The sequence below is a fragment of the Rousettus aegyptiacus genome, unplaced genomic scaffold (genome assembly GCF_014176215.1).
Source record: "Rousettus aegyptiacus isolate mRouAeg1 unplaced genomic scaffold, mRouAeg1.p scaffold_m13_p_8, whole genome shotgun sequence".
Taxonomy (NCBI): domain Eukaryota; kingdom Metazoa; phylum Chordata; class Mammalia; order Chiroptera; family Pteropodidae; genus Rousettus; species Rousettus aegyptiacus.
The window spans coordinates 94,797,351-94,812,027 of NW_023416311.1; the positions used below are offsets into that span (position 1 = coordinate 94,797,351).

General features: G+C 38.0%; 1 protein-coding gene across 4 annotated transcripts in view; it reads left to right on the forward strand.

The window, feature by feature from the left end:
• Positions 1-14,677, forward strand: part of DROSHA (drosha ribonuclease III) — a 108,425-nt gene that overhangs the window by 21,836 nt on the left and 71,912 nt on the right. For all 4 annotated transcript variants that reach the window (XM_036225472.1, XM_036225474.1, XM_036225475.1 and 1 more), the window contains 3 exons: positions 2,698-2,778; positions 7,960-8,046; positions 10,194-10,280. In XM_036225472.1, the coding sequence (XP_036081365.1) occupies positions 2,698-2,778; positions 7,960-8,046; positions 10,194-10,280 (255 nt within the window). The remainder of the gene's footprint in view (positions 1-2,697; positions 2,779-7,959; positions 8,047-10,193; positions 10,281-14,677) is intronic.

A 14,677-nucleotide genomic window follows, 5' to 3' on the forward strand; every position in this document is an offset into this window, starting at 1 on the left:
CCTCATTAAACTTGTAGTAAATGGAAGGAGACAAATGGTAGGATGAAGGAGAGAAGACTTGGAGGTCTTTTTAAGAGCAGTTCATCTGGAAGGTGTCTTGCAGCAATACAGTAAACAATGTTTTCAATCCTATAAGACTTCATATTTCTTAGTCGAAAATAGCCACAATTCCTTATAATTCATTCTAAGTTCTCTTCCTCGTTAAGCGTGCTTGAGTTAATGATGTCTACTTATTTTATTATGAAGTAATACATAACGTGAAATAATATCTTTATAGGAGATTTGTATTTTACAAATACACAATAAATACAAAAACAGTATCTTTAATGCAATGTGAAGTTATTAAGCATAGTAAAACATATACCTATTAAAAGATATCTTAAACTTTATATTTTGCAATGAATTCATACTATTCTATGTTAATTTGAATGCTTTTCTGGCGATTGTTAGATGATAGCTATCTAAATTTTTTTCCGATAGAATTAACATAGTTAGAATGCTTGACAGAAGTGTACTTTTTGGTCCCTTTTGCTTTCTTGGAATTGAGCAGATATGTTTGCAATTGTCAATGTGTTTTGAAACTTACTTTGATATTTTAGTCATATAAATGATCTATCTGAACAACTTTAGTGAGTTATAATTCACCATATACTTTATATACTTAAAGCTTCAGTTTTTTTTAGGATATTCACAGAATTGTACAACCGTCTTCACAATCTAATTTTAGAGCACTTTAATCTCTCCTAAAAGAGATTCTGTGTCCATCAGTAGTCACTCCCCCGCCCCTCACTGTGGCCTTTTTAATGGACTGTTCTCCTATCAAGAAACCTACCCGTTGGCTTCTGTTTTTTCTTATTTCTATTTGAGATTTACCAGGGCCTTCTATATAGTCTCACCATTCCATTTACTGTTTTTGGTTTTGTGTTCTCTATATTGTTGAGCCTTATAAAGGGCTGATCTTCATTGGGGCCCAGACCCTGGTAAAAGGCAGGAATGTAGGATGTCTTGTCTGTTCCCCTGGAAACCAACACTAAATGATTTTCCCACATACTCCATCAACAGTTGTGATTAGCATTAGGAGTATCTGTGACTTGTGAGGGAATCCCATTATATCCAGCTACTACTTTGGATAATGTCTTAATATGACATTTTTTTAGGTAGCAATGTTATTTCTCTGCCATACCACCAGGAGCTTTAGATTTCTCCAAAGAATAGAAAAAGTTACAGTTTTTCCCTTTTCTATTTCTTTTCAAAGTTTTACTGAGATATTTTCATTGGACACGATAAGTTACAAATTCCTATAACTTTAAAGACCCATGTATGTGTGTATATATATAAACATATATGTGTTATATGTGTTACATATATATAAATACATATTTTGTTAATACAAAGGAGGTAAAAAATGGAACTTCGTTTCCTCAGTCTCCAAAATGATGCTGTAGTTTCCTTTATGATTCAGTTAGCTGTCTGCTAAATGCTGCCCCCACAGGCCTTTTTTTGAAGGGAGACTTAGGTGGACAGTGAGTGAACTCATGAAACTGGCTTTTAAAGGCCCTTTAAGATTTTGACCTTGGTTCTGCTTCTGTGGTCCTCACGCTCACATAATGATCCACCCCATTTAGATGGCTCTTTTGTCCGTGGAACATAACATAGGCTTTTTTCCTTCTCCTTTTTTTCTCATGCTGGTGCCTCATGTAGAATAGCCATCTTTTTCTGTCCTGTTCAGCCCTTCACATTTTGTCTCTGTGAAAACAGTGGTATTTCCATCTGGACTGACATTTTTTTCATTTTCTTTAAAACTACTAAGCATATCGTGTATGTTATATCTCCTATCTAGAATAAATTTCCTTGAGTACAGTAGGTCCTTGAATAATGTTTCATTCAATGTCATTTCAGTATAATGTTGATGATTTGCCCTAGGAACTGAACTCTTGTTATATCCATTAGCCTATGGTAAAATGGGTTTTTTTTTTTTTTTAATGTTGTTTCACTGCATTTCCAAGAACCAACAATGACGTTAAGTGAAGACTTACTGTACATGGACCCTGACCTTTATCACCTTCCCCTTCTCCCCCCCCCAACAATGCTTAGCAGTCATCTTTCTATCCAAGAGGCATTCAGGAATTATTCACCGATTGCATCACATGCATGGAATTCATGGCAGTAAAATGAATTCCAGTGAAAAAACAGACATAGACTTGCCTGATTAGTGTTGAAATTTTTTTCTGGTTGTAGTAGGCGTTTTTCTTCTCTCTGCTTCAGGTACTTTTAGGTTTCTCTTTTGAAAACATTTAATCGCAGGTTACTTTCAAAACACTCTGTGTGTGCTCCTTCAGTATACAAAATATACTTCTCTTTTGTGAAAGAGCCATTTTTCCTGAAAGAAGAAATAGGGGAAATATACTTAAAAGTGGTAGGAGAAGACGGGGGCAAACAGTGCGCGGTCACTGACATTTTCTGCCCGGCTGCACAAATAACTCGGGAACCCAGCGTTGTCTTACAGTTTCTTTTCATCAAACAACATGGGCAGTTTGCAGCTTTATTAGTTTTGGAACATCCGTTTAATCTTCTAACTGTGACAGCCTCTTCAGAGCTTCAGTACTTGTGACATTAAAACCCACACAGTTTCTAAAACATCATCATGTATGGTGTTGATTTCCCCCCCCCAATAAAAATTCCCTTTGTTCCTGACAGATGAATGATGGACCACTCTGCAAATGCAGCGCAAAAGCGAGACGCACAGGAATTAGACACAGCATTTATCCCGGAGAAGAGGTAACTGGTTTGGGTTATTAACGTTTGTAAGCCCTGAGAGGCCGGAATTGGACAGATACTGTTGCTCTTCTTTTCCCTGTAAATGAAAGAATACCATTGAAAAAAATCTTTTTATAGTCCCTAATAGTCTCTGTTGCTAATTATTGGAGAAGAAAAGTATTTGGGTTTGGAGTAGGAGTGGGGAATGTTGCCAAGGAAACTAAAAAGTTTTGGAGGGTTCATTATTTCAAATAGGCAAGGGGTATCAGATTTTTTTTTTTTACTTTAAGTCTCCTAAAACTGTATGCATTATAATCTTTCTTTCATGTTTTTATTGCAAACGGTTATGAATTCCTCTGGAGAAATGATCTCACTAAGGGTCTGTAGGGTACACACCCTCTTTCCCTTGGGGCACACAGGGTCTGCTGCTGTCTTTGTTAGTCTGTTTCCCCGACTCAACTGAATAGCTCACAGACTATTCTAACTCCCGACCCAGCACCTGGCCCATGAGGGACACATATTTGGATGTGTCTGACTAATTAAGTTGAATACTCTTACATAATAGTTATATATAATTATTCTCTTTCAATTATTTTCTTTCATTTTCTCCCGTTATCTTTAATTTTTATAATGTTCTTATTAATCCTGGGATTGTCACTTTATGATTCAGCATATTATGTTTAAACATAATATTATGATACAAATCCTTAGTTTCTATTTAAAAACTTGTTTGAGTTGATCACAATAATTGGAATAAATGAGACAGCGATAGATATTTTGAACTGCTTGCCTCACTTTTACCTTATTTGTCTTTAAAAGTTGGCATGTGTGACAAGGAACTGTGGGACAAGGTCTATACTTTGTGAGTGTCCACGTGTGTGCCTCAGGTTGGGCTCTCAAAGCAGAGGCTGCAGTGGAGTGTGGGGTGCGAGGTGTTTAATAGGGATCAGGCAGGAAGAGAGTGGGGGCAGGATTGAGCAGAGGGAGAAGTCAAGCTGTGGTGGGCCTGATAAAGCCAGGCTTGTCAGAATTGCCTTGCTGGAATGTTCTTCACACCCCATCTCCCTCTGTCTCCAAAGCAGTCTGCCAAAGGAAGGGAATGACTTTGGGGTAGGAGGATCTGCAGAGGAGTCTGACTCTAAAGGAGCCAGTGACTGCAGGCTGTCTGCTAACTGCTGTTCCCACAGGCCCTTTTTTGAAGGGAGACCTGGGTGGACAGCGATGCTGACTGCACACTTTGCAGGCAGGCAAACCCATACTCACAGTTGTGTTTATTCTTGGGAGAGCAGACTTCTGACTCTTTCAGGATAGATGGGGCTGATGTAGTCTACTTCCTACCAAGTGGCGGGTTGGTCTCAAGGAACGGTGCCATTTTGGGGGCCCAGCACTGGTCATTGGAGGTGGCTGGTTGGACGTTCGACAGTGGCAGTCAACTTAGCCAGCTTAGCTTTGGTAAGCGTGTGGATGCTGTTGGGCTTATGTGAAGCCTCCATCTGTGCTACTATGCCCACTTCATTCATATGCCCATCCTTTCAACTATGCTGGCTGATGACTGAGGCTGGCCGACACCATCTGGCTGAGTCATTTTGTGACTCACTGGGTTAGTACCTCTTCCATAGTGGGTGCTCTCCAGTGGACACCTACATGTGATGGAGAGATCGTCATACTCACTCCCATTTGTCTACCCACAAATCTCTACCCCAAGACCTTATTCCTGACCTAATCTTTTTTCTCCTAAACTTCTGACCAGCTGGCATGGCCATGTGCTTCTAACAGGAATCCATCTGTATTCTAACCTCAGGCTACTTCCTTTTGCATACAAAGTGGATGACCAGGTACACTGCCTGAAACTTTGCCCACTGGGAAGATGCTCCCTCACTGCTGTCTTTCCAAGCCAATCCTGAATGAGGCTGCAGTGCTGTCTGTTTTCAGCTTGAACCCCCTTACTGACTGACCCATTTGCAAACCAAGCTCGAGCTTTCCCTTCTGCTTTCATTCTTCCATTTAGTCATCAGCTGAGAGGGGGTGCTGGTGCAGCACTGGAAGGCCACCTGCTCATGCAGCTTGATCGTGCCGGCTGCTTCTTTGTGTGCTTGGTTCTGGATGTTTCACCTCCGTCTCGCGTTGGATTGTCAGACTTGTGCCTGAGTGGGACTGACAGAACCTAGCTTATGTTGGGCAGTTCCAACCACATGTCTGTTTGCTGTACTTTGGCCACGCCTTCCTTATCTACCAGTGCCCAGTAGTGCACTAGGAGTCGTTATTTAAAGGCATATCATTCTTTACTCTAGATGGCATGGCTTTGCTCCAGAACCCCAGAGAACAACATTGTGGTTCTCAGTATGGCCACGAACTCCTCTTAGCATCTTTTCCCACCAGCAGTGTAGGATCTGCTGAATTGTGTGGTCCTTGCAGCAGGGCTGCTTGCAGTGCAGTTGGAACTGCGGAGCTCTTCCTCACCTGAGCCACATTCAGAGGTGACACTCTCTGTACCACTCTATAGATGGGGTGAAGCAGTATTCCTAGGTGGGGATTATGCTGCCTCCTGAACCCAAAGAGGCCTACTTGTGGTGCTTCCTTCTTAACTGTTGTAGGTGGAAGAGGTGATAATTTGTTCTTTTACTTTGCAGGGATATCTTGGCACTCCCCCAGACTACTGAGTCTTAAAAATGTTGTGGCTGTGGTAGGCCCCTGAATCTTTGTAGGGCTTATCTCACGCTCTGGAGTGTGTGCATTTTACTCAGGCTTTTAGCTTGATCAAAGGTTAATGTCAAAGATGCAGTGGTACAATATAATGCTCTGCAGTATGTCCAGAAGGTCAAGAGCTCCTTGGACTGCATCATGACAGCAAGTAGGAGAGTTAACACAGACTGGCAACAACATTGTAAACGTTGTCTGTTCTATGCAAAGGTGAACTATTTCTTATCCTTATTCTGATGGGGATAGAAAAGCATATATTCTGCAAATTATTTGCTACATATTTTGTACCTGAGATCATATTAATCTTCTCTAAGCTACAACACCTGGCACAGCAGGTGAATTTAGAGCTGCTACTTTGTTGAGCTTATGGTAGTCTACAGTAGTCCTCTAAGATCGATTTAGTTTCTTTAGGAGCCAAAGTGACAACCTCTTTTACAGTCAGCCTTAGCCTGCAGAAGAGGCCACCACTGATCTTCCTAGTAAAGCTGGTGCCCCTCTACCAGCACATTCCTTTTGGTCTTGGTAAATGCCATATCCACTCGGCCTTCCCATAGAATATGATTATCTGGTATATTTTTCAGTCATAGATATTATATCCATTACAATATGCCCACTTCCTGGAGTCTTTGAATTCCTGCCTCCTCTATCATGGCAATTTTGGTATTTTAACTTCACTTAATGTAGGCCATCACTTTCTCACTCTTTTAGGAGACATCCTAATAGGGAATTCCCAGCATCTCCTGGCGTCTTTGAATCATGAATGCTCTCAGGTCAATAAAGTCTTTCTTAACCAATTTTATAATCTGATTAAGCACTCTGAGCTTCTGGTTCCATGCAGACTGCTGTTGCTGGTACATGTTGGCTAGTTCTTGGAGCTCCTTTGGGACATAGTCTCTCGTCTCAGCACCTCCCCAGCTGTGCTGTGCTGTGAAATGAACCTAATTATAGGTCTGTTGGCCAGGAGGAGAGACTGATTGGGATACTGGGGTCGGGGCAAGGGGTGAGGGTGTTTCTGGGTCTTTGACCTTGGCCTTATAGGCTTACCTTGGTTGGACGTTAGTAGTCTTTTAAGATCTACTCACTCTGACTTAGAGAAGCCCTGGGCTTGGTTCTGGTTTGCTCTGACTTCTCACTGCAGGTGATGAGATCTGCTTTGTGTGCCTCCGAAAGGCCCTCTGGCTTTCACATCTGGCTTCCAGTAGCCTTTTTTCCTCCTCTGCTATTCATTTCTGTAGAGAAATGATTCTCCAGGTGAGGTCTTCTGACTAGTATCAGCATCACCTGGGAACTTGTTAGAATTACAGATTCTCAAACTGCCTCAGCTGCTGAATCAAACTCTTGAGTGGGGAGCAAGCAACCTAAGATAAAGCAAGCCATCCAGGTGATTTCAAAGCACACCAAAGTTTAAGTAACATGGTAGAGCATCAGTGGTGCTTAGCAAAAGCCATCCATACCACTATTCTTATAGCTACCATTCCCTCACAGTCTTAAATATCTGCTTCTACTGATAAAGCCTCCTAATTCACCATCACTTCAAGTGAGATGTGCCGTCTGGTGCCAGAGGCTGTGTGCTTCACCTACCAGCATGATGGGGTTCTTACCGCCAGTTGGGGGCAAGTGAGTCAGCTCTAGAGCCTCATCTACTCTCTTGTTTTGGATCACTCTTGGTACCAACTCTTGCACATTTACAGAAGCAGATGCTGAGATGGAATTTGGGATGCATGATGTTTCTTAGGGATCTTCACCTGTGGAAGGAAGAGGATGTAAGCAGGATTGGGCAGAGAGATTAGTCGAACTGTGTCAGCCTCAACAAAGCCCCATCAACCTGGCGATGATCCGAGGAAAGACGTCTGTTTGAATTGGGCTGCGATGGCTGAGCCTTTATACCTCTGCCTTGCTCTGAGACTCTGCTGTCCATGCTCTACACAGCGGGCAGCAGGTCCTTCCCTGAAGGGTTGATCGCAGTGTACCCAGCGATTCCACTGATGCTGCTTTTGCTCGCTTTCTGTTTTCTTTTTCCTGTCTTAAGCTCCATGTATATTCTGTTCCACCGCTTCTCCTGCTTTCTTCATTTCTGATCCCTTCTATTTTTACTTAGTATATTTATTTAATCCTTTCAGTATTTAATTCTTTCTCTATTATAACCTACTGCTATTACTTCTGAGATAATTTTTCCCTCTTTTTTTCCCAGCCAAGTCAATTATTATATTATTTTACAAATAAAAGGGAAGCTAGTCATAGAAATTTAAATCTAGAAAGATGTTTATGTTATCTGAACCTGTCGTTTATACATGAAGAAATGAATTAAATGTTGGGGACCAGCCAGCCCTTTTTTATTCATCTAGTTAACGGTAAAGTGAATATTGTTCTTTCCCACTAGCCTGTGAAAGGAGCACACATAAAACCTCTTTTGTCTGATGTGAAGCTAGAAAATACAGTCCATTTTTTTAATAAACATATTATTATCCTTCTTTACTTTTAATCTCACTTTTCCCCCCTCAGGCCATCAAGCCCTGTCGTCCTATGACCAATAATGCCGGCAGACTTTTCCACTATCGAATTACAGTCTCCCCTCCTACAAACTTTTTAGTAAGTTCCTAACAAAATCAGATTTTATTTATTTTGAAATGTGAATGGTTGAATGTGTGTACATAGGATAAAATATGCATAGACTAAATACTGACTCAGTTCTTAAAAGTTCTTTGTTTTAAAAGTATTCTATTTTTATGTTGATAAAATTGCCTTTATCATAATGACTTTTGGTTCGACCTTCTTACTATACTACTTTCTGTACCTTTTTCATTTATGTTGTTGGCGCCACATAATAGCCAAAGAATTATGGAGCTATTCATTGGAGCTATGGAGTCGAAAATGCTTTCAACATCTTTTAAAAATTACTGAGTAGCTTATATATTTTTAAGTGACCCAAATAAGAAAGTCTATTGTATTTATGACAGTAAAAAATAATACTTAATATTTATTGAGTATGGTCTTAGGCACCATTCTAAGTGTTTTACATGTATTAACTTGTTTCTCAAAATGAACTGGTGAAGTAGATATTATCATCCCCGCTCTACAGATGGGGTACTCTGTTTTTCAGATGTGGTTAAGTAGCTTGCTTAAAGATTATTCAAGTAGTAAGTGGCAGAGTGGGAATTGAACCTAGGCAGACAGACTCCATCGTGCATGGCTGTATGCTACTCCACTATGCTATATTGCCTTTAACATTACAAAATTTATTCATTTCGGTTACTCGTATCATCAAGAGATTCAAAATGATTATTAATAATTATATATTTTCACTTTATTGAGATATAATTCATATGCCACAAAATATACCCATCTAAAGTGTGTATTTCATGATATTTAATCTTTTCACAGAATCGTGAAACCGTCACCACAATCTAATTTTAGAACATTTTCATTATCCCCAAAAGAAACCCTATACTATTAGCATTCAGTTCTTTTCCACCCCTTAGCCTTCATCAACTACTTAGATATTTCCTCTCTCTGTCGTTTGCCTATTCTAGGTATTTCCTGTAAATGGGAGCCTAGAATATGTGATCTTTTTGGCTTCTGATTTCACTTAGCATAATGTTTTCAAGATTCATTTGTGTTGTATCATGCAGCTTCATTCCTTTTAATGGCCAAATATTATTCTATTGAATGGATATACTATATTTTATTTATCCATTCATCAGTTGATGAACATTTGTGTACAAGTTTTTGTGTGGATGTATGTTCTCATTTCTCTTGGTTATAAACCTAGGACTGGAGTTGATGGATTGTGTGGTCACTCTATATTTAATATTTTGAAGAGCTACCAATTTGTTTTCCAGAGTGGCCGTACCATTATTATTTTTTTAGAAGCTTTTTTTTAATTATATTTAATTTAGACCAGCTTTGTTAAGTTATTCAAGTAAAAAGTAGCAGTAGTATTGACAAAACAAATAATGTACACTTAGATATTCTGTAGTCCTCCCCCTGCCAAGTTTATGTATAACAGTATGTATATATATATTTAAAAGAATGGTATTTAATGCCTATGTAAAAAACATATCTTTTAGGTTACTAGTCTGGATAATTAGCTCCATATTTAGAATTTAGTGGTGGGCAATAAGAATGGCATAAAGAAGAGAGTCTGCTATGCATAGATCAACATTTGCATGTTTTAATTACAGATTAAGTTTTAATTAAGATTTTTGTCATTACTCAGGAATTGATTTATTATAGTGTTGACTTTTCCTTGGAGGGCCTGGGAATGGAACTGTGAGGGGCTGAACTGGCAGGGACCTCGAGGCCTTCAAGAGCCTTGCAGATTTTTGCTAGTCTTGACCATCATGATGCTGAGTCTTTTTTTTCACTTTGCTCTTTGAGTCAACTATATATTATCTGTTTCTTGTTAAGACTTCTGTTCAGAAATATAGTTCATTTAGAACTATATTGTGGAATTAAATAAATTACTAGTAAAGGAAGCCATGTAGCTTTTTTTTTTTTTTAATGGCATTTATATAAACATTCTTGGTTGTCTTAGTACATAAATATTACCGAAGCAAGAGAATTCCTCTTAAAATTAAACTTTTATATAAAGTTCTCCCTAGTGTTTGGAAAAACATTAACAAAGTTTATGGAGTCCCTACATTTTTCCTGTCGGTTGCTTTGTGTCCTGATGGTTTTCTTCACACACACATCATGTCATTATTTAATTTAAGCTTTGTGTTTCTGTTTGTTTTTAGACTGACAGGCCAACTGTTATAGAATATGATGATCACGAGTATATCTTTGAAGGGTTTTCTATGTTTGCACACGCTCCCCTGACCAATGTAAGTATGTGCTAATTGGCTGGCTTTCTCTGTCCTTATGTCCCTTCCTTCCTTTCATTCTTTTTTTCTAAAAATCAAAATAAATTTCCTTTCCTCTGACTTCTAAGCAACATTTACTTTGTGTCCCTCTGCATGAGCTGCAGGAAGTCTGTGGCAGTGTGTGTCAGGTGGGAATGTGACATCTGTGCTAATTGAGTCACAGGTTTGGTCCACATTAAATGGTGTAAGTAAACGTGTCAGAATAACATTTCGAGAGTGTGAAAGATTGAAAAAGAAAGATAAACTGTGGAGTAATGTGTCAAAGCTATTTTGGGTTGGATGTCCTTCAAAAGAAAGTTGGAAAGTTTTAAGAAGAAGCTATTATTTAGTCTCTGAGCTACAGAAAAAGAAATAGAGCTGGCTCAGGACATCTGGAGCCTGAATTAATTTCATACAGTTTTCAGCTTTTGAATCCCAGGAATATGTCTTCTTTAAGAGGCTTTGTCTGACATAGAGATTTATGATATTTTTGTACAGGTATTAAGGCTGCTTTGGTGGTAATTGGTTCAAATGGAAGTTCTGTATCTAGGAGTCAAAATCTTTCTGTCTCAAAGCTGGCATCTTGGGAATTGTCTTACTTATTCCGTATTCCAGTTGGGCGCAGAATGAATTTGCTGGTATCTCAGGAAGAGAGTGCAGCAGTATACTTTACCCAGTCTAGACACTGCTATAGAACTTATTGAATTATAGCTATGGTATATGTCTACCTCAAAATAATGTTCTTTAATCCTTTCTGGTTTGTATCTGCAGTATGAGAAGTTATTTTAGTACTGTTTACTTAAAACTTGAAATTCTATTCCTTTGGAGAATAGAGTCAAATTTTTGCTAAACCTTTTCCTTTCTTTCATTTTTTTTTATAAGTGGACTTGATTTCATAATAGCAATATTAATTTAAATCAAAAAATTATTTTCTTCGTGAGATTGTTTTTATTCCACAGTATATTTTATCCTAGAGAATTTTCTTTGAGAAGATGATTGCATTGTAAATGTAAAAATAAAACCATATGGTGATACATACCACATTTACCTCCAGGGTGGACTGTAATATAGAAAAAGGCATAATACTCGACCATTCTTTTTTCTTTTTTCTTTTTTTTCTTTTTCTTTTTTGCCGTATAATTGCTATATAACATTATATTAGTTTTAGATGTACAATATAATGATTTAATATTTGTATATGTTGTGAAATGATCACAATAAGTCTCGTTAACATATGTCAACTTACATAGTTACAGAATTTTGTATTGGACTGTTCTTAAACAATCTGTGTGAAAAGGCACCAGGAGGTTTTTGTATTTTGATGGTTTTGCGGCCTTTTCAAAAAAAAGTCTCAGTTAGGTACTCAAACCCTTTGTTGTTACACCAATCTCCTGGTCTTAGAGTTAGGCCTTTAGAAGGCTTCCAGTCCAATTTCCCCCTTCCCTCAGAGGGCTTGTAAATACAAATAATTTAGTTACCATAAAAATATTGAAAAATACATATCATCTCATCTCTTAATTTCCTAGAAGTAGTTCCCATTTTATTTTAACTTTTTAGATCTTCTTAATCAAAGAAGGAAAGTGATGTGGCTTCAGAGAGACCAAGGTTTGAAACATTAGTGAATTCCACTTACTAGCTAGCTGTATGATTTGACATTTCAATCTTTATAAGCCTTGACTGTCTCATTTTAAGATAGAGATATTAGTTTTAGCAATCTTATTGGCTTTAGTAAAAAAAAAAATAGTAAAAAAAAAATGAGACGGCACATGGAAGTGTTTATCATACAGCACTTGGCATACAATAAATATCGCACTTCTTATTTTGGAAAAGATGTCAGACACACCTGGGTTTGCATTTTTCTTTTAATACTATGTTGTTTTTTCCACTAATTCTTATTATTTATGTGACCTTGGACAAATGATTCTTCGAGCTTTATTAAAGTCCCTCAGCACGAGGTTTGTCACTGAGAGCCTGCTAATGCTAAATTAATTGCAATTTTTACTTTTGTTATAAAATAAAGTATAGGACTGAAAGATTCCAGGCTTCAGCATATATTTTATATGAAAATATTCACGTTCTCAAAATTTGAGAACTTTGTAATGAGAAGATAAGCCCCATCATTTATGTTAGAGATGTTGATAAAATAAATCGAGTTTCAGGCAGTGTTGTACAGTTCATAGGAATTAGATCCATCAAAGGCCTCTTGAATTTGAAATAGCCTCCCAATAAGAAGAACTATTAAATCACTTTACTGATCTGATTCCTTTTCTTGCTAGAGAACATGAGCTTGAATGGCATGCAAATGATTGTAGTGTTGGAATCTCAACCAAATCTAGTTCCAACAAGTTCTTCTAAGACCTTGAATTGAAGTGGACTGAAAGCCTTGTTGGCTGAGTATAGAGTGTTCTGGGAGAATTTTATCCTTTTATGTAGTACATTTGCTATTACTTAAAATACCTGATGTTTGTTACCAAGGACTTTGACAACATAACTGAAATTATAAAGGTATATGTATTAGAAGCATACTATCTTATCCCACCCTCAAAAGCATCAGAAAGCCTCCTGATCATTTCCGTCCTGCCTTACTGGGCCCCTCATTTCCAGTGGCCTCACTGCCCTGGCTTTGGTCATTTAGTGCCTGGAAATAGTAGGGTTAGGGTGTAGAAGTTTAGGGAGGGTTTTTTGGTTTGTTTTTGGCAAAGTGAGATAGGAGTTAGTGTCAGTCACTATCCAAAGATGTTTTAAGAAATGATGGTATATATTTATATTTTTTGATTGACCAATTAAGCGTCCGATCATTTGAACTTCCGGTATGTAGGAAAATGACAAGTTTTCTCTGAGTCTTAGAGAGAGATTCAAGTTTGGATAGTAAAGGAGATCCTGCCTTTACAATTTGTGTATCTGAGAAGGGCTCTAGTGTAATGGATGAGAGCTCAAAAGAAAAGAAAACATGTATAAGAGGTCAAAGAAGGAATTCCAGGCTAAAGTAATTTTAGTTGAAATGATATGGGAAAAGGATTGTACTTGCATGAATCATCAGAGCTGCTTTTGCACATAGTAGAAGGAGTAAAGTTTACACTTTTGCTGTGTTACTGCCTGCCCCTTGACTGTTCCCAAGGGGCCTGGTCTTCTTCTCTTTTGGATACTCTCTCCCTAAGTAATGAAGTCTCCACCCACATGTTTTTCCTCCTATGCACATTTTGATCCTCATCAAATCAATATTTAAAGCTTTAGTAAAGGCTTTGTGCTTCACACCCACATTTCAGATTGCCTGCTGGGCAGACCCACCCTGATGCTCCCCTCAGGTACCTCTCCTCAACCTGTGCGAAACTGAATTTGTCATCTTCCCCACATACTGAGTTTGAGGTTCAGAGAATACCCTATGATTTCCTTCGTATTAAATCCTTTGTGATCTGTCTAGGCCAGACACTTAGAAATTATCTCCTATTCTTCTCCTTTCCACGTCAGAATGAACAGTCACTGTGTATGTCAGTAATTTCTTCTATGTTTATAAATTGCCCCCTCCTTTCTAATCTTCTCTTTATTTGGCTCCTGGGCTGTTTCGTTAGACTCCAGTTTAGTCTTCTGGTTTCCCTTGTTCCCCTCTAAACCAGTCCCACACTTTACATAGCAACCCATCCAAAATGTAAACTGTGGTTAGTCTCTCGCTAACAACTTGAATGACTTCTTATTGCCGATAAGCCCTGAATCCTTAACGTTGTTTATAAAGTTTGCATAATATAGTTCTTGCTTTCTTGGCCAGAATCACACAGCTAAATGACTTATTCTTCCCTTGCTTCCTTTCTCTGTCTTGCTAGAAACTAAACATCTCTTCCTCCCCAACTTAATTTTTTTGGATGACCTGGAAAATCCCTCCCCATCTTTGAAGACTCAACTCAAGCATTATCTCCTTTTTGGGTCTTTTGAACTTTATACTTTGTTTGCTTATTTGTTCTTTAATCATACTTGTAAGTTACATTTTATCGTTCTGTTTATACTTATTTACATGCTTTCTGTTTTAGATCCTTACCTTTTAAAAAAGGTAGGGGCTGTGACATTTTAGAGTAGCTATGAACCTAACAGTTAGCAAAGAATAGGTTTTTTAAAAAATATGAGTAATCCACAAATTCGTAGGTCTCAAATATTTTTAAATAATTATAAGAATAAAGAACTTAAAAATGATATTGGCTTTAGCATGTAGCTTCAGTTGGTTTAGAACTCATTAACACAAGAAGGTTGAAAATGGATCTCTTATTAAAGTAAATTATGAATTTTTCTCAAATTAGCCATCATCCTTAAAAATGAAAAAGTGCCTAAGAAGTAAACTTCATTTCTGAGAAAAAGATTTCCAGTAGATGGCATTATAAGACTATTTTTGT